This window comes from Scyliorhinus torazame, chromosome 3, assembly GCF_047496885.1.
Source record: "Scyliorhinus torazame isolate Kashiwa2021f chromosome 3, sScyTor2.1, whole genome shotgun sequence".
Classification (NCBI taxonomy): Eukaryota; Metazoa; Chordata; class Chondrichthyes; order Carcharhiniformes; family Scyliorhinidae; genus Scyliorhinus; species Scyliorhinus torazame.
In genome coordinates this window covers 9,480,854-9,501,119 of record NC_092709.1, presented here as the reverse complement: position 1 = coordinate 9,501,119, position 20,266 = coordinate 9,480,854, and the positions used below count along the sequence as shown (strand labels likewise).

At 49.5% G+C, this 20,266-nt stretch overlaps 1 protein-coding gene across 1 annotated transcript in view; it reads left to right on the top strand.

Moving 5' to 3' along the window:
* The window catches only part of LOC140408289 (microsomal triglyceride transfer protein large subunit-like), a 116,148-nt gene that overhangs the window by 48,468 nt on the left and 47,414 nt on the right, over positions 1-20,266 (top strand). Inside the window, 7 exon segments of the mRNA XM_072495278.1 lie at positions 414-571; positions 5,399-5,567; positions 8,243-8,350; positions 11,933-12,145; positions 15,873-16,084; positions 16,678-16,775; positions 19,023-19,144. Coding sequence (XP_072351379.1) covers positions 414-571; positions 5,399-5,567; positions 8,243-8,350; positions 11,933-12,145; positions 15,873-16,084; positions 16,678-16,775; positions 19,023-19,144 — 1,080 coding nt within the window.

Here is a 20,266-nt window from a genome sequence, read left to right as displayed (position 1 = left end):
CAAAATTGCATGCAATTCCTTCGTCCAAATCATTAATGTATATTGTGAAGAGCTGGGGTCCCAGCACTGAACCCTGCAGTACCCCACTAGTCACTGCCTGCCACTCTGAAAAAGTGTTTATTTCCACTCTCTGCTTCCTGTCTGCTTACGGGTAGCTTCTGAGCCCTAACTTAGCTTCACATGGTTCTCCCAGTGAGGACATCAGTTGCCAGTTGATTGAGATGGTGGCGGAAGTTGGTTTGAAGAGCTGCCCTTTCTCTTTGTCTCTCTCTCGCCGTTCTCCCTCTCGGTGGCTCCTTTTGTTACCAGGAGGATCTTGGCACTGTTTTAGACCATGGATTGGCATTCTTGGCAGAATAACCCTGCGCCCAAAGAGGGTTAAGTTTGTTTTTCTCTCTCTCTCTGTTTGGCAGCTTGTTGAATATTGGAAGACCATGCGGAAAGAACTGGAGCCCAGGAATCTCGCAAAAGCATCAGCCACCAGAAATTTCTTATTGCTGGTTCAAGCTCTGAGAAAAGCCAAGAAGGTCGATATCCTGAAAATCCTGAGAAGTGAGAATGATACCACGCTGTGAGTCACCCTGTCACTCGCTCGTATTAACACGCACTGCTCTTATACACTTTAGTAATGCCAGGGTGGTCTCGATGGGTCAGTTTGCCTTGCCTCAGAGTAAGGGAAGGCTGATCATAACAATCATAAATATTTGGTGCATTGATTCACGTGACTGCTTTGCAACGAGTCTCCTCCCAAATCCCTCCAAAGCCTTGCACCTCCCTCCATCCACATAACCTCACCAACTCCTACCACCCTCCAGGATCTTTGCACCCATCTAATTCTGGCCCCTTGAGCATCCCTCATTTTAATTCTTCCACCAGCGGCAGACATATCGTCCGTGATCTGGGACCGAAGCTCTGGAATTCCCTCACCAAACCTCTCTTCTTCGCTGCCTCCTACTTTCCGATGGCCCTGATGGAACCTACCTCTCTGACCAAGCTTTTGCTCACCTGTCGAGTCACTTCCTGTGATTCGATGTTAATTGTGTTTGATAACATTCCTGAAAGGTGCCATATAAATGTAAGTTCGTTTTAGCATCCACACGGTTGTACTTATTCAAAGATGAATCAAAGGTTGGTGATTGTTGGAGGTCAGTTACATTTCAAGTCCAGTTCTAATGCAGGTAGGGAATATACAGTGAATGGTAGAACCCTCAAGAGTATTGACAGTCAGAGAGATCTAGGTGTACAGGTCCACAGGTCACCTAAAGGGGCAACACAGGTGGAGAAGGTATTCAAGAAGACATACGGCATGCTTGCCTTCATTGGCGGGGCATTGAGTATAAGATTTGGCAAGTCATGTTGCAGCTGTATAGAACCTTAGTGTGGTGGTATGTATTAGGGGTAATATGGTACCTGTGAAGCCGAGAGGCTGACAGGTCCCGGGTCCTGGTTGGATCTGCCGACTTCTGGCTCCGCCCTGAGGGCGGAGTATAAGAGCTTGAGTTCTCCCCGCAGCCTCATTCTGTTTCTGAGCTGCTGGGGAACAAGTCTCGCTTAATAAAGCCTAGATAGACTTCCTCGCTTCTCGTCTCGTGTAAGTCATTGTGCGCTACACTTAGTTAGGCCACACTTGGAGTATAGTGTTCAATTCTGGTCGCCACACTACCAGAAGGATGTGGAGGCTTTAGAGAGGGTGCAGAAGAGATTTACCAGGATGTTGCCTGGCATGGAGGGCATTAGCTATGAGGGGCGGTTGAATAAACTCGGTTTGTTCTCACTGGAACGACGGAGGTTGAGGGGCGACCTGATAGAGGTCTACAAAATTAAGAGGGGCAGAGACAGAGTGGATAGTCAGAGGCTTTTTCCCAGGGTAGAGGGGTCAATTGCTAGGGGGAATAGGTTTAAGATGAGAGGGGCAAGGTTTAGAGTAGATGTACGAGGCAAGTTTTTTTACACAGAGGGTAGTGGGTGCCTGGAACTCGCTGCTGGAGGAGGTGGTGGAAGCAGGGACGATAGTGACATTTAAGGGGCATCTTGACAAATACATGAATAGGATGGGAATAGAGGGATACGGACCCAGGAAGTGTAGAAGATTTTAGTTTAGACGGGCAGCATGGTCGGCGCAGGCTTGGAGGGTCGAAGGGTCTGTTCCTGTGCTGTATTTTTCTTTGTTCTTTGTTCTTTGTTCTGTGTCTCCTTCCCAGTCCCCTCGCCCCACTCGCTGTTACCTCCTGAATCCCTCCTTCCTGCTTTCCTTTCTCCCCTGGAGGTGGCTGCAATGACAATCCAAAGTGAACGATGGAAACAGAGAAAGTTTGAACAGAGAGGAATTGTGTTCGGTGTCAATCCTGTCAAAAGTGTAGGCTGCACATGAGCCTTCAGCCCTGGACTCTTTGTCCGCTCAGATTGGAGGGAAAATAATGGACTCCGAGACTTTGATTTCTCCATTAATATTCTCTATGAATGCCTCCTGTGGTTGCAGAGTCTATGATTGCAGAAATTACCCCAGTTTAGACCATGTCGGCAGATTAATATTTCTTCTTGCGAAGCTTGGCCGAATATCTAAAGCCTGTTATTCAGGACTGTGATGAATGTAAGAATTTCAGATATATTGTATTCTATCTATTTAGTGCAGTAAGGGTTAACAGCCTGGGTCAGTGCGTATGACTGCTGCAGTCATGTTTTTAGAAATCCTGGTTTGAAAGACAACTAGGCGTTTTGGGATTCCAGAGGTGTAATTAAAGCATCGTAAAGGTTTGGGCCAAATGGATTTTTGTTTGGATTAAAAGGGTTTCCTATGGATTAGTTAATGAGAGACATTGTGTTGCAGCTTGGTGAGATGATGTAACTAGTGGGAGGAGTTAGAATACCAGGCATTTTGCAAAACAGCAGGCAGTGCCATTGGGTCCTGGAAGTTGAACCACGAAGATAGTTTCTGAAGACTTCTGCTAGAGATCCTGCATTGAATGACAGGATATCTCTTAAAACAGTCTCAAAGAACATCTCTGAAGCAAATATACCTGGGTCTGCTAACTGTATTTAAAAGTGGATGTTGACCTGCAATGGTTCTGTTGTTTGAGTGGGAATAAAGATAGCGGTTAAGGGTTATTGTGTCACTGTATTGATCAGCATTGTTTAAGGGATAATTGTAAGCTATTTTCTTGTGTGACGTTAAATATATTTTAATACTGTGTCAGTAATGAAGTTTGTTTTAATATACAGTATCGCCATTTTGCGTGAAATCGGGGCGTCAGGGCGGTGCAGTGGTTAGCACTGCTGCCTCACGGCGCTGAGGACTCGGATTCGATCCCGGCTCTGGGTCACTGTCCATGTGGAGTTTGCACATTCTCCTCGTGCCTGCGTGGGTCTCACCCCCACAACCCAAAGATGTGCAGGGTAGGTGGATTGGCCACGCTAAATTGCCCCTTAATTGGAAACAAACAGGATTGGGCACTTCAAATTGGGCCCAGTATCCGAGCTACTGGTGGGGTCTGACCCGGGGTCATAATAGGACATCACTAAGGATGAAGAGAATTGAGGATAAGACCGGGTAAATCAGGATAGTGATAGTCAATGAACTCAAAGAATTTAACAGTTGTGAGCGCTTTAGTGAGTTATATAGAATAAGATAGACTATATGGAATAGAAACTGTCCATTCAGCCAGTAAATGCTGGTGTTCATGCTCAATTTGAATCTCTTCTATTTGTTGTACATTTTATATCTTGAATCTATGCAGAGATTACACTATTTTCTATGTGTGTAACAAGTTTTATTGACACTGCTTTAGAATGTCTACTCAATGCTGCAGCTCTAGGTTCCAGTTCTTTGTACAGTTGAGGTGAGTGAGGAGGTGGGGGAGGGTTGGAGATCAGAGGGGTGGGTGGTCAGAGGTCAGGGGGGGGGGGGGGAATGGGGTGGCCAGAGCACGGGGTTAGGGTGGGGAGGGTTGAACCTCGGGCGGGGGGGGGGGGTTCAGAGTTTGGGGGGGTTAGGTCAGGCCCGCAGATCATGGGGGGGGGGGGGGGGCGGGGTGGGGGGGAACAGCGTTTGGATTGGGTCTTCCCCGGCCTATGTGTCTGGGATGGCCGTGTCTGGTCTGTGGGTCGAGGGGGGGGGTATTGAGGAGCGATCCAAGGTTGGGGTGGTGTTGCTTCGTAAGGAGGTGTGGGCGTGCGATGGGGAGAATCGCACTTAGGAGGTTTGGAATACCGTAGGGGGCGGGGTGGTGTAGCCAGGGCCGTGGGGGCATCTTGTGGGTGTCGGTCTGGATGGATACAATAGATACCCAGAAGTTAGAAGAGGTTTCAATTTTTCTAGTTATTTCTGGGTAACCATTGGTGTAATCCTGGTGGAACCATCCAAATTTTGCAAGAGGGATTTTCTTTTCATTCATTCAAGGGATATGGGCATTGCTGGCTGTGTCAGCAGGTATTGGCCATCCCTAATAGCTGCCTTCTTAAACCGCGGTAGTCCATGTGGTGTAGGTACACCCACAGTGCTCTTAGAGAGGGAGTTCCAGGATTTTGACCCAGCGACAGTGAAGGAACAGCGATATATTTCCAAGCCAGGACAGTGGGCGACGTGGAGGGAAACTTCGAGGTGGTGGTAGAGCCCTGTAGCTCCTGCCATTGTCCTTCTTCAGCATAACCCTCTGTACCTTTCTCTCTCGACTGCTTGCTGAGTTTACCTATAATGCATCTCCTCTACCGTTTGCTTCTCTATTCTGTCTCGTTGCAAGTCCCACATTCCCACCACTCTCTGGAAAAAGACGTTTCTCCTGAATTCCCTATTGGATAAATGTGGATGGCCTCGAGTTACGCTCCTCTCCACAAGGGAAACTCTCTCAATGAGTTTACGCTATCAACATTTTCACCATTTCTTTCTTTCTTTTTTAAAATAAATTTGGAGTACCCAATTATTTTTTCCAATTAAGGGGCAATTTAGCGTGGCCAATCCACCTATCCTGCACATCTTTTTGGGTTGTGGGGGTGAAACCCATGCAGATACGGGGAGAATGTGCAAACTTCTCATGGGCAGTGACCCAGGGCCGGGATTCGAACCCGGGTCCTCAGCGCCGTGAGGCAGCAGTGTCTCACCTCAATGCTGAGACCAGAGTAGTGTTGAATCTTCGACAATGGCTGATTGAGGGAACTGTCACCTATTAGTTGATTGTCCCAAAACGAAATACACTATTTTGGAACGTATTGGTCAAGAATATTGGTTCACACTGTACTGCGTTGTTTCGGCCTTGCTGGGCAAGTGAATATTTCTTAATAGTACTGGATACAGAGTAATGCATGTTTGACTGTGTGCGTAAGGAATAATGGAAAGTTGGAATTTTGGAACTCGATGTCCCGCCCCAGATCTGTGATCAGCGGTTTTCCAATTTTTCTCTCGCAGTCCACAGCTAGTCGATGCTGTGACCTCGGCACAGACCACTGCTTCGCTGACAGCGATGCTGGAGTTCTTAAATTTCAGAAATGACAGTGACTACATCTTGCAGGAGAGGTTTCTCTACGCCTGTGGTTTTGCCTCCCACCCCACGGAGGAAATGCTGAGGGTTTTAATGGTAAAGTATTTTCATTCTGAGCAATGTCGTACCGGCAGGCTCTCGGTGTCTCGGCGTGGATTTTTGAAAACGTTTCTTTTAGTTATCGGCCTCCCTGTTCTGATGCAACGACTCAGAGCGGAATTCAGTTCCCTGGGCACCAGCACAACTGTGCACGGTCCAAATGGTCATTCTGCGTCCACAGAAAGAGAGTACAAGTCTTGCCTGTGATTTATCAGTGATGAAAAACCACCTGGATTCTGTCTTCGATGTACGTCCTACACATTGACATGTTCGAATGGCTGTCACTGGGCTGGCCAACGGGAGATTATCATAGATCATAGAATTTACAGTGCAGAAGGAGGCCATTCGGCCCACCAAGTCTGCACCGGTTCTTGGAAAGAGCACCCTACCCAAGGTCAACACCTACACCCTATCCCCATAACCCAGTAACCCCACCCAACACTAAGGGCAATTGTGGACACTAAGGGCAATTGATCACGGCCAATCCACCTAACCTGCACATCTTTGGACTGTGGGAGGAAACCGGAGCACCCGGAGGAAACCCACGCACACACGTGGAGGATATGCAGACTCCGCACAGACAGTGACCCAAGCCGGAATCGAACCTGGGATCCTGGAGCTGTGAAGCAATTGTGCCGCCCACAATGCTACCCTGCTGCCCTATCATTGAACTTATTCCGGTCTGAGTTGGACAGATTTTTGATCGACAAGGAAGTCAAGGGTTATGCGGGAGGGCTGACAAGGAAGTGGCGTTGAGTCTACAATTAGATCAGCCATGATCTTATCGAATGGTGGAGCAGGCTCGAAGGGCCGAATGGTCTTCCCCTACTCCTGTGACCCTATGTCCCAATCTTGCTGAGACATTAAGGCCAGTTGTACCCAACAGTACCAATGTGAAGGCTGTGCCCAGCAAGGGTAGACAGGAAGATTCAGCCATTCATATTCAGGCTGTTTCAAAGGGCTGAATTATCCTAATGCAAAGCTGGCAAAGCGAGTGCCTTATTGCCTGTCTTTCAATGCCCAGGCTGAACAGAGATTGACCCAGGATATTCTGAGATATTTGAGGCAGGTATGCCGCAGACTCTCCAGCTAAGAGATATTTCAAAAGGCAGGGAAGGAAGAAAATCCAAATGGACAAATGTCATTTTTAATCCTTCACGGGTGTGGGCACCTCTGGCAAGGCCGGCATTTATTGCCCATCCCTAATTGCCCTTGAGATGGTGATGGTGACCTGCCTTCTTCATAGAGTCCCTACAGGGCAGAAGGAGGCCATTCGGCCTGTCGAGTCTGCACCGACCATTTGAAAGACCACCCTATAAAGATCCAATCCCTGCCCTATTTCTGTAACCCCAACTAACCTTTGGACCCTTAGGGGCAATTTAGCATGGACCATCCACCTAACCTGCACATCTTTGGACTGTGGGAGGAAACTGGAGCACCCGGAGGAAACCCACGCAGACACGGGGAGAACGTGCAAACTCCGCACAGTCACCCGGGGTGCCAACCACTGTGTCACCGTGAAAGGCGGTGCGGCGGGTAGATGCTGGGAGATCTGTCTTCTGGGATGGATCCGGCTCACCATGCCTCGCAAAGTCGAATACGGTCTCGCGAGGCGTCGGAGTCTGAATCCCGCTTATCATGGGTGGGATCACTGTTTTGCAAATATGCGTTTTAGAGCGAGACAGCTAGTCTCACTGGAATATGCATTCCCCAAATCAGTGCAGGAAACGGGACGAAGTGCGGTCTCCTCGAGGAGCTCCCCCCGAGGCTCAGAACCGAACCAGAATCCTGATAGATAGCGTGGTGTTTATCGGCTGTGAGTGCCGGGAAACACCCGACTAAACGCGCTCGGCGGAAAACTCTGTACCAATTCGCTCAGATCGCGCCCAACCTTTTAGATTATAAGGATGTTCCAGAACTAAAGATGTAGGATACTTGGGATAACTCTGGATGGGTCAGTACCTACAATCCAAACATTTAATACGATAGGGAGGGGTCGCTGTGCATGATGTTTATCAGACAGAGGGGCTCCTGTGAGGTCCAACCACCATCTCCATATCAAAGTAAAGTAGATACCAATGCAAATCATAGAAAGTAGGAGCAGGAGGAGACCTTTCGGCCCTTCGAGCCTGCTCCGCCATTCATTATCATCATGGCTGATCATCCAACTCAATATCCTGATCCCGCCTTCCCCCCATTTCCTTTAGTCCCCTTCGCCCTAAGTGCCAAATCTAACTGGAGTCTGCACGTTCTCCCCGTGTCTGTGTGGGTTTCCTCCGGGTGCTCCGATTTTCCCACAGTCCAAAGATGTGTGAGTTAGGTGGATTGACCATGTTAAATTGCCCCTTAGTGTCCAAAGATGTGGGGGTTATGGGTTCCAGCGATCGGGCGGGGGAGCGGGCCTGGGTGGAGTGCTCTTTCAGAGGGTGGGTGAAGACTCAGCTGGCTAATGGCCTCCTCCTGCACTGTAGTGATTCGATGAACACTTGGGAAACACCAATTTAAACCAGCCCACACTTTCAGTCAGGAAACTTGGTTCAATAAATTGTGTTCCAATATAACATTTTTAAAATTTCATGTGTCTAATAGATTGTTGCATATGTGTTTAAATCCCGTCTCTTTTGGACGATCACTGCTTCTACCTTTAACACCAATAGTTTTCTCTGTCACAGCGTATACTTAATGGAAAAATTAGGAGCAATGATATCCGAGAAACTGTTGTGATTATTGTCGGAGCACTGGTCAGGAAGTTCTGCCAGAAAGGACAGTGTGAACTGCCGGTAGGTACAGATACAGCCAGGTCTGGCTCATTTACATAATGTTACAGCACAACTACAGGCCATTCGGCCCAGCTGGTCTGTGCTGATGTGTATGCTCCACAAGGACCTCCTTCCATCCTTCTTCATCTAACTTGGTCATGCTAAGCTTCCTTTCCTCTCTCCCTAATGTATTTATCCAGCTTCCCCCTTCAATGTCCCGACACCATTCACCTCGGCCACTCCCTGTGGGAGCGAGTCCCACATTCCTCTCTGGGGCTCTCTTTGGGCAGCACGGTAGCACAAGTGGATAGCACTGTGGCTTCACAGCGCCAGGGTCCCCGGTTCAATTCCCCGCTGGGTCACTGTCTGTGCGGAGTCTGCACGTTCTCCCTGTGTCTGCGTGGGTTTCCTCCTGGTGCTCCGGTTTCCTCCCACAGTCCAAAGACGTGCAGGTTAGGTGGATTGGCCCGTGATAAATTGCCCTTAGTGACCAAAAAGGTTAGGAGGGGCTATTGGGTTACAGGGATAGGGTGGAAGTGGGTCGGTGCAGACTTGACGGGCCGAATGGCCTCCTGCACTGTATGTTCTATGTTCTAAAGAAGTTTCTCCTGTGTCCCCCATTGGATTTAATGGTGATTTTCTGATATTTATGGGCCCCTAAATCTGGACCCGGTCAGAAGTGGAGACACTTTGAGCAGGAGTTTCATGGGGGCTTCGGGACCCCGACATCAGAACCACAAGGGAATCCTGCACTTGCTGGGGTGCAGACTGGAGGAGCTGTTTTATTGGAGTTGGCTTCTGATTGACCCCCCCCCCCCCCCCACCCTGCACTTGCCACCCTGAAAAGGGTGTTGGCAGGTCCAAGGATACGAGGGTATCTCAAAAATGTCCTTGGAGGAATCCATTAGGGCTCAAAACTCAGAGGGGGCAGAACAGACAGACTGCCCCTCTGATCAGAGGGGACGCTCGGCTACTGGCAGAGTTTGGGGAGGGGATGCTGCCTTGCTGCCCAAGACCCCCTCTCTGGGAGAATGGTGCCTCTTTGACAGATGGCTACCTCAGGGACACCACCTCCCTGAAGCTGGTGGTTCCTCCCCTGCCGACTAAATGCTGGTGCACTCTCCAAATCCCCCCACCCCCTTTGACATTTGCCCCTTGAGTGAAGAAATTCCTCCTCATGTCAGTCTTGGCAAGGCCAGCTTTTGCTGCCCATCCCTAATTGCCCTTGAATTGAGTGGGGCTCGCTTGACCATTTCACCAGGTTGCTGTGGAGTCACGTGTAGGCCAGACCGGGTAAGGGCGGCTGATTTCCTTCCCAAAAGGACATTGGTGAAGCAGACGTGTTTTTACAACAATCAGTAATTATTGAGACTAGTTTTACATTACTGATATCAGTAACTGAATTTAAATCGCACAAGCTACGGTGGTGGGATTCAAACCCATGCCCCCAGGAGATTAGCCTGGATTTTCCGTCCAGTGACATTACCACTACACCATCTTCCCCTAGCCCTTTCCCTTGTAGAGAGAAGAGTCCCAGCCTCATAGAGTCATAGAGCGCCGAAACAGGCCCTTTGGCCCACCATGTCTATGCTGACCATCAAATATCAATCCATACCACTCCCATTTACCAGCACTTGCTCCAGTGCCGACTCTGCCTTGGCGATTGAAGTGCTTGTTCAGATGCTTCTTCAATGTTGCGAGGGTTCGTGCCTCCACCACCCTCTGTGGCAGCGCCCTCCATATTTTCACCACTCTCTGGGTGAAAATGTGTCTCCTCAGGTTCCCCTCTAAACCTCTGCCCTCTGGTCTTGGACACCTCTGCCACTGGGAAAAGATTCTCATGACTAGCCTATCTGAGTTTGATTTCCATCCTTCACTGTCGTTCAATTGTAGCTACATTTCCTCCAGTTTCTTTTTGTTGGGCTACTGGAAAGAAACTTTATTGATATAAAAGCAAAATACTGTGAAGGCTGGAAATCAAAATCAAAATTGAAAATGCTGTAGCAGCTCAGCAGGTCAGGCAGCATCTGTGGAGAGAGGAACAGAGTTAAAGTTCCCGTCCGTGTGACTCTTTCTCAGAACTTCACCTGTGAGAAAGACCTTACATTTGTATAGCACCTTTCACAAACTCGAGACGTCCCAAAGCACTTGGTCGCCAAAGAAGTCCTTTCCCAGTGTGGTCGCCAAGGCAATGTAGGAAATTCAGCAGCCAATTTAAGCACAGCAAGCTCCCACAAACAGCAATGTGACAAGTGACCAGATAATCCGTTTGAAGTGTTGGCAGAACGTTAGTTAATGGCCAGGACACCAGGGGGAGCTCCTCTGCTCTTCACATCCACCCGAGCAGATAGACGGAACCTCGGTTTAATGCCTCATCTGAAAGGCAGTGTGACATGTGTAATGTCTGGCACATTAAGGGTTAATGTAATACTCTAGCCGACCACTAGATGGAGCTGGGGGGGGAGCAGACCTATAAAAAGGAATGCCTCTCTGGCTTCTGGCAGAGAGTGTAGAGAAGGCGGGAGAAGGCTAGAGAGACTAGGAGCAAGGCAGAGAACAATTTAAGATAGTGTGCATGAGACAAGTGTTAATATAGTGTAGATTGTAGTTTAGTTATAATATTACTTGTAGGAATAGTGATCGAACTGTATAATAAGTAGTGGAATAAATTTTAGCTTTGTTTATTTGACTTAGCTGTTTGTGGTCTTTGTGTACACTACGGATCCATCTTAGCATCATTAGCAACACTTGGCACACCACAGGCGGCACCCCTGACAGTGCGGCACTGCCGCAGTCCGGGCCGTGGAAAGTGTGCCCTGGGGTAATAAGGAACGTCATCCTCAGCGACAGTCGGGTCTGCAACACCATCCACACCCCAGTTTGAGTTTCAAACAATGTGCTTTTCGTTTCAAGGTCGGGTGCTTCAGCTGCTAGTTCAGGCCCGATGGCAAAGCGGCCATTGGCTGTCAGGCCCCATCCGCTACAACAACAACAACTTACATTTGCGTAGCGTTTCACAGGAGCATTATTGGGGTAAACCCAAGCACAAGCCACACAAGGACACATTAGGACAGGGACCAAAGGGTTCTAAGGAAATTTAAGAATGGCGGCACGGTGGCACAGTGGTTAGCACTGCTGCCTCACAACATCAGGGATCTGGGTTTGATTCCTGCCTCGGGTGACTGTCTGTGTGGAGTATGTACTTTCTCCCCGTGTGTGCGTGGGTTTCCTCCGGGTGCTCCGGTTTCCTCCCACAGTCCAAAGATGTGCAGGTTAGGTGGATTGGCCATGATAAATTGCCCCTTAGTATCCAAAGATGTGTGAGTTCAGGGTTATGGGAATAGAGCGGGGGAATGGGGCAGGCTGCTCTTTCGGAGGGTCGGCGCAGACGCGATGGGCTGAATGGCTTCTTTATGCACTCTTCTAAGTGTCTCAAAAGCAGGGAGTGAGGCAGAGAGGTTGGGAGGGAATACCAGAGCTTAGGGATCAGATAGCTTAATGGCACGGCTGCCAGGGGTGAAGTGATGACACAAAAAGAATCAACAACTTGCACGCTGTGTTTTAAATCTCTGAGCCACAAATTATCTTTTTTCTCTGTTTCAGACTGTGGTCAGTGCAAAGGAAATGATTCTTAAAGGTGCAGAATCAGCAACAAAGGAATCTGACATTGAGATGTACATCTTGTCTCTGAAGAATTCTCTTCTCCCTGCCGCTGTTCCTGTCCTACTGAAACATGCAGAATGGGGTTCGGGGCCCGTCAGCAATATTGCTTTGTCAGCTCTCCAGAAATATGAACGTGCGGACATCACAGAGGAGGTGAGATTTCACATCGTTATCACAGAGTCGCGGTGTCACGGTGCACGGCGTCCGCTAACTCTTTGAAAGAGAAATCCAACTCGACACACACCCAGCTTTCTCCCCATCGGCCTGGGATGCGTCTCTTAAAAGGTTCTGTGGAATCCCACCCCACCCCACTTTAAGAATGCTCTTAACAACCCCCTGTGCAAACCTGCCCTTGCAAAGGCCACCCAGTTGGAAAGTTCTCTGTATGCACGGATGTCTTTGTAGTTGAACATACGGCTTTGTAAATGAACTAAACTGTTTATTAATTAACTAAAACACGAAAGGGTTTCTATGATGTCTACTAAGATTACAGTTGGATACAATGGCTAAGTGCAAACAACTATCATTAACTATTATTAATTACTGTTGACTCTGGAGCTGCTCGATCTGTGACTGAAGTCTGTGCCTGCTGTCCAGGTTCTGTGTCTCACATGTGGGTATCTTCCTGTGACGTTCTCCTGTCACAACGCTGATGCTCGATCAGTAACTCCAGAAGCGAGATTGGATGACAATTGAAGGCTTTATTGGACTAGATGTTTCCCCCGGCAGCGCAGTACAGAATCAGCTGCTGGGGAGACACAGCATCTAGCAATTATACTCCGCCTTGCTGGGCGGAACCAGCAGACAGGCTTCACCAATGATCTTCATGCCTCAGGTACCTCCCATACCAATGTTCTTACAGCCTCAACCTAGGTCCCGTAATAACCCTAATACAGACTACCACATTCACCCCCTGGGCCGGATGCTAGACTACGTCCTGTCTCCCATGTGGGTGTCTCCCAGTAACCTTCTCCTGTCACCACGCCACCTGTGGTCGGATACTAGAATTGTAATCTGTGCATGCAGGCACTGATGTTTATATACAGTTTGGTTATTATGTGATATGCACAAATTATATTCTACATATCATTACACCATTGTAACTGTTACTAAAGATCCAGGGACTGGTGTAATTTACCACTGCAATTTCAAATGGAAAATTGTAAAATGCAAAATTGCAAAATTGTAAAAGGTTCCACAGCTAGCAATGAGATAATAAGAAGAGGAAATTCTGTAAGTACTCAGCAAGCCAGATAGTATCCTTGGCGGAAGAAACAGAATTAACCTTTCAGGTCAATGACCTTTTATCAGAACTGGATTAAGTCAGAGGTGTAACGGTTTTGAGCAAGTACAGAGACAGGGAAAGTTTGGTGAGGGGAGAAAGAACAAAAGGGGGATGTCTCTGATAGGGTGGTGGGCAGCGTTTAGGGCCCTAGGACCATGGGGAGAAGGAGGTGTGAGGAAAGGTATTATACATCTTCTGCCCTTGCACAGCAAGTTGCTTTGGTGAGCGGAGGAATGTTGGAGGTTGAGGAGTGACCCAGGCTGTTGCGGAGGGGATTAAACCGTCCGAATGCTCAGCAAGGATGGAGGGGAAGATTTGTTCAGTGATGCCTTCCCAGGCTCAAACCCTCCTTCAGGAAATCACTAATTTATTTGTACGTCTTTTTGATTTAGTACCCTGTAATCACGACTCAGAATCCACCCTCCTCAATATCGAGGAGACCAAATGCAGATTGTGAGATTGATGTGTGGAACATCAAAGTTCAGTCTGCATGTGTTACTCTGGGATCCCAGTCACCTGTCTTTTTAACCCTCTGCCTCTTTCACGCTCTGACCCTACTGATCTTGGCCTCCTCCACTGATACAATGAACCCTGAGGAACAGCACCTCAACTTTACAGCACATCACAGCCTTCCAGACTCAATGGACTGGATTCTCTGATTTTGAGACTATGGGCGCGATTCTCCGACCCCCCACCGGGCCCCGAATTCTCCACCACCAGAGATCCGCGCCAGTCGGCGGGAATCGCGTCGGTCGACGGGCCCACCCCCGGCGATTCTCCGGCCCGCGATGGCCCGCCGGCGTGGATTAAACCTCCTTTTGAACGGTGGGACAAGGCGGCGTGGGCAGGCTCCGGGGTCCTGGGGGGGTGGCGCGGGGCGATCTGGCCCCGGATGATGCCCCCACGGTGGCCTCGCCCGCGATTGGGGCCCACCGATCTGCGGGCGGGCCTGTGCCGTGGGGGCACTCTTTTTCTTCCGTCTTCGCCATGGTCTTCACGATGGCGGAGGCGGAAGAGACCCCCTCCCCTGCACATGCGCGGGGATGCCGTGAGCGGCCGCTGATGCTCCCGCACATGCGTCGCCCGGCGAAGACCTTTCAGCGCCGGCTGGCATGGCGCCAAAGGCCTTTCCCGCCAGCCGGCGGAGCGGAAACCACTCCGGCGCGGGCCTAGCCCCTCAAGGTGAGGGCTTGGCCCCTAAAGGTGCAGACAATTCCGCACCTTTGGGGCGGCCAGACGCCGGAGTGGTTCCCGCCACTCCATTGCGCCGGAACCCCCCGCCCCGCCGGGTAGGGGAGAATCCCCCCCTATATCTGGAGGAAGTGTCTAGTTTTACGATGAAAAAATCGTCGAGGCCCCAGCACCGATCCTGCGACCGGTGAGGGTTTAGCAGCCACTCCACGTAAAATGCACGGCCTTCACAAAATAAACGGCCGGAGAATTTCTGGGTCCCTGGCTGCGCATGCGCATGGCGACGATCTGCAGCGGTTGCGCCGTACAACATGGCGGAGGCCGCGAGTGGACCCGACCTGCCAAATAGCGCGCCCCTGGACGCCCCTCTCCACCCCCAGACCCCCCGTGACTATGGCGCCGCTGGACACAGTCTGCAGCCGCCACCACGCCGGGTTCCCGAAAACTGAGAGCACCGTCGGGAACTCGGCCCATCGAGGGCGGAGCGTCGGGGGAGGGTCTTCAGGTAGCGTCCTGAGGCCGTCCCAATGGCGTGCGGCGCACTCCTCGAGGACGCCGATTTGGAGGGGGCGGAGCATCCGAAAACTGGTGCCGACCCTGATTCGGTCGCAAGCAGGGACTCTCCGCCCGATCGGCGATTAGGAAATCGCGTGGGCAAGCGGAGAATCCCGCCCCACATCTCCTTTTGCCTTCACCATCATCCCTCTTGTCATCTCATCTCTCCTATCTTCCACCCAGTCATAGGCCTTCCCTTCTGGTCTTCCTCCCCTCCCCCTCCCCTTGCCCCCATACATGTTTAAAACATCTAAAACTTACCCCAGTCCTGATGAAAAGTAAACACAAGGACATCGGGGTGATGGTGGTGCAGGGAGCATGTTACTGGGTGGACTGTTAATCCAGGGGTCCAGACTAAGGCACTGAGGACATGGGTCCAAATCCCAGCATGGTAACTAATGGGATTTAAATTCAATAAACAAAACCTGGAATCGAAAGCGAGCCCCAGTAATGCCAGCCTTAAAACTATCATCGATTGTTGTAAAAACCCATCTGGTTCACTAATGTCCTTTAGGGAAGGAAATCTGCCGCCCTTACCCGGTCTGGCCTACACGTGACTCCAGACCCTCAGCAATGTGGTTCACTCTTAATTGCCCTCTGAAGTGGTCTAGCGAGCCACTCAGTTCAAGGGCAATTAAGGATGGGCAACAAATGCCAGCCTAGCCCAGCGATGCCCACTTCCCATGAATGAGTAAAGAGGAAAAATGACCCCAGGTGAAATGATGTGTGTGAGTGACAACCATTGGGCAGGTTGTCACACTGGCTCTTTGATAAAACTTGAGCAGATGCTTTGGACAGAGCGCTGTCTCCGTTTACAGAGCTGATTGTCACGACTTTCTGTCCGTCCAGGTGAAAAAGGTAATGAACAGGATCTACCATCAGAACCAACGGATCTATGAGAAGACCGTGCGAACGTCTGCAGCAGACATTATCTTCAACAACAACCCCTCCTACATGGAAGTTCAAAATATTCTCCTTTCCATTGGCGAGCTCCCAGCTGAAATGAGCAGATACCTACTCTCTAAGATTCAGGATATTCTCCGATTTGGATTTCCGGCCAGGTACACTTTACTTAATTTGCAAATTGCATTTTAGCGGAAAGCAAAAGACAGCTGGGGGCAGGTGAGAAGAAATGTTTTAACACAGCGAGTTGTCGTGATCTGGAACGCTTCAGGCTCGAGAGAGAGAGGAGATTGGGCTGGGGTCATGGTGGGACCAAGTCGGCCAGTGCAATTCTCATGAACACATCCAAATATCGTCCTTTAGAGGATCGCACGTTTAAAAAACGACACAAATTTCCTCAAAGTCTTCCACGATTTATTTTTGTTTTCGGTAAATATACTTAATTCTGGAGCCCTCTTTAGATCTGATGCTGGTCACTACTGTGGTGAACGTATTGCTACTGCAATTCACCACTGTATTGTACTGTATTATGTTGATGCCCCTGTGGGCTCTGCCTGTGGCTCCGCCCCCTCGGGGGTGGTATATGAACCTGCAGCCTGTAGGCGGCACTCCGTACAGAGCAGTCGCAGGCAGGCACAGATCTAGCTTATTAAAACCACTGTTCACTTCTACTAACCATCTCGTGTGAATTGATGGTCGCATCAACTACAAAGACTGCCTGCTCTTAACATGTCTACTTTCTCCTTTGCAGTGAAATGGTGCGGAAAGTTCTGAAGGACACTGTTGTCCACAACTATGACCGTTTCTCCAAGATTGGCTCTTCATCGGCCTATTCAGGATACATGACACGTATGACAACAATAATAATAATACTCTTTATTGTCACAAGTGAGCTTACATTGACACTGCAATGAAGTTACTGCGAAAATCCCCTAGTCGCCACATTCCGGCGCCTGTTCGGGTACACAGAGGGAGAATTCAGAATGTCCAATTCACCTAACAAGCACGTCTTTCGGGACTTGTGGGAGGAAACCGGAGCACCCGGAGGAAACCCACGCAGACATGGGGAGAATGTGCAGACTCCGCCCAGACAGTGACCCATACCGGGAATCGAATCCGGGTCCCTAGCGCTGTGAAGCAATAGTGCTAACCACTGTGCTACCGTGCCGTCCTCAACAGCATTTATATCACATCTTTTAAAGTAATCAAACGTCCCAGGCTGTTTCTCAGGAATGTTAGCAGGCAGAGGTTATCCCCCAAGTCTCGTAAGGAGATATTAGGGCATGTTGCCAAAAGCCTGTTCAAATATATAGGAATTGAGGAGCGTTTGAAAGGAAAACATAGGAACAGGAGGAGGCCATTCGGCCTTACTCTGCCATTCAATGGGATTGTGGCTGTTCTGTGACCTAACTCCGTATTCCCCACCTTTGATCAATATCCCTTAATACAGAGGTGTCCAAAATGTCACTCACGGTTGATTGGGAAGTAGCTTCCACCTGACCAGTTGCTTTCTCTGCATCACTCACTCAGTGCTACTTTCCGCCCACGCTTTCTCTGTGGAAGGGGTACAAGTAAACGTCATTAGATGATACGATGGAAACTAATTTCGATACTCACTGTTTGTTGTGTGTTATTGGTGAATGCAGCTGAAAAGATCCTGCATTAGATGTTTCCCTTGGGTTGAAAGCAGAATGCAATTGGCACATATTTAGAATCCTTCCACCTGTTAACTGGGTTGGCAGCAGGTGAGACAACAGCCTTGGCAGCTTTAAACTCAGGTTTCTCCCAGGTTGATGAAATGTAACTCCCGCCTGACCCTCTTGGCCTGGTGCGATACAAGGAGCCTCTACTGCATTTTGGGAGGTTGGTTTAGCTCAGTGGGCTGGACGGCAGGTTCGTGATGGGGAGCGAGGCTAGCAGCGTGGGTTCAATTCCTGTACCGGCTGAGGTTATTCATGAAGGCCCCGCCTTCTCAACCTCGCCCCACACCTCAGGTGTGGTGACCCTCAGGTTAAATCACCTCAAAGGGGAAAGCAGCCTATGGTCATCTGGGACTATGGCCACTTATCATTGTAAGATTTTATCCTTAGGGCTCAACCCAATTCCTAGCGGGTAAGGTTGTACAATACTGAACCGCCCTCACTTATTTGCATTCATGTTAAAAATAAAAGATATCCCGGAGCCATAGAATAAGTATCAACAATATTGAACCGTTGCTACTTTTGGGCACAGAAGCCAATGTTATGTCACAGGATTGGATGAATGATCTGAGGACAAGAGTTGAAGTCCGATCACGCAGTTGGAGAATTTAAATTAAACCAGGTTAAAATTCTGGAACCAGTGACCACAGAAGTATCAGATTGTTGTAACGCCCCCCCCGCCCCCCCCCCCCCCCCCCCCGCCCCCTCCCCCCCCCCCCCCCGGCTTTACTATTGCACTTTAGGAGACAAAATATTTACAGAATAGTGAGCAAGAGTGTTCTTGGTGAATTTTGCTTCTTTTTATCCATCGACCAGGCAGTATAAGGCCCATATTGTACAACATGTTTGAATGTCCCTGTAGGAGAGGATGGGACAGTGTGTGTGTGTGTGGGATGGTGTGTGTGGTGGTGGGGGTGGGGGTGGGGGGGGGGTAGTGTGTGTGTGGGATGGTGTGTGTGGGGTGATGTGTGTGGGATGGTGTGTGTGTGTGTGTGTGTGTGTGTGTGGGATGGTGTGTGTGTGTGGGATGGTGTGTGTGGGATGGTGTGTGTGTGTGTGTGGGATGGTGTGTGTGTGGGATGGTGTGTATGTGTGTGTGGGATGGTGTGTGCTTGTGTGCGGGTGCGACTGTGTGGGTGCTTGTGTGCATGAGCGAGCAGGAGGGTGTGTGATGACAGTTTTGCCTTGAATGATGAAGAAGTTGTTGACCATTAGTTTCTAAACTGGTGCAGCGATACAAGGAGTATCCAGCACAGGAAGGAATGGGAGAAAATGCAATGCAATAACTGGGACAGTCAGTCGGCTAAATCCTGGTGCAAGGTGCATCGTTTCAGTGGGTGGCGTCATGTGGCCATGTTACAGGATGAATTACTGGGCAAGTCTTTCTCTTTTTCAGAGACTTCTGAATCATCATCGACATACAGTCTGGACATTCTATACTCGGGATCCGGTATTCTGAGAAAGAGCAACATGAACATCTTTATATTCAGCCAGGAAACACAGCTGCATGCCACGCAGGTGTGGAAAAGTACAACCTTCTGCTTCTATCAGATCAAAGACCTTCACTGGTTTAATCGTTTTCCAACTAGAAGGAGCAATTTCTTATCCAAAACACATTGTCCTCAATTACAAAGCTGTTTCGGGAATGAAATCAGAAAATGCTGGAAATACTCAGGCTGAACCGGCAGAGAATCAACAGGTCAAATTTTAACCCATTCAAAATGCACCCAAAGTTTGGATTAGAAATACTCCTGTCTGTGATGAAGGATGCTACAAAAATTGCTCAGCATTGACATGCCAAGAATTAGAGAGGATTACGTTGAATTTACAATCCAGAAACAGGCCATTCGGCCCACCTAGTCTGCCCCACACGAGCCCCCTCCCCCTACCTCATTTCACCCAATCGGTGTTTCCTTTTCAATTCTTCCTCATTCTTGAGTTTATCCAGCTACCCCTTAAATGACGCTGTGGGAGCGAGTTCCACACTCTCACCACTCTCTGGGTGAAGACTTTCTCCTCGATTCCCGTTTCGATTTATTAGTGACCGACTTATTTTTATGGCCCTCTGGGTTTTGACCTCACCCCCCCATCGGAAACATCTTCTTTACGCAGAGCCTACTGAGCCGCTTCATTATATTATCAGTACTGACCCTCTGACAGTGCAGCACTCCCTCAGTACTGACCCTCTGACAGTTCAGCACTCCCTCAGTACTGACCCTCTGACAGTGCAGCACTCCCTCAGTACTGACCCTCTGACAGTGCAGCACTCCCTCAGTACTGACCATCTGACAGTGCAGCACTCCCTCACTACTGACCCTCTGACAGTGCAGCACTCCCTCAGTACTGACCCTCTGACAGTGCAGCACTCCCTCAGTACTGACCCTCTGACAGTGTAGCACTCCCTCAGTACTGACCCTCTGACAGTGCACCACTCCCTCAGTACTGACCCTCAGACAGTGCAGCCCTCCCTCAGTACTGACCCTCTGACAGTGCGGCACTCCCTCAGGACTGACCCTCTGACAGTGCAACTTTCCCACAGAACTGACCCTCAGACAGTGCAGCACCCCCTCAGTACTGACCCTCAGACAGTGCAGCACTTCCTCAGTACTGACCCTCTGACAGTGCGGCACTCCCTCGGTA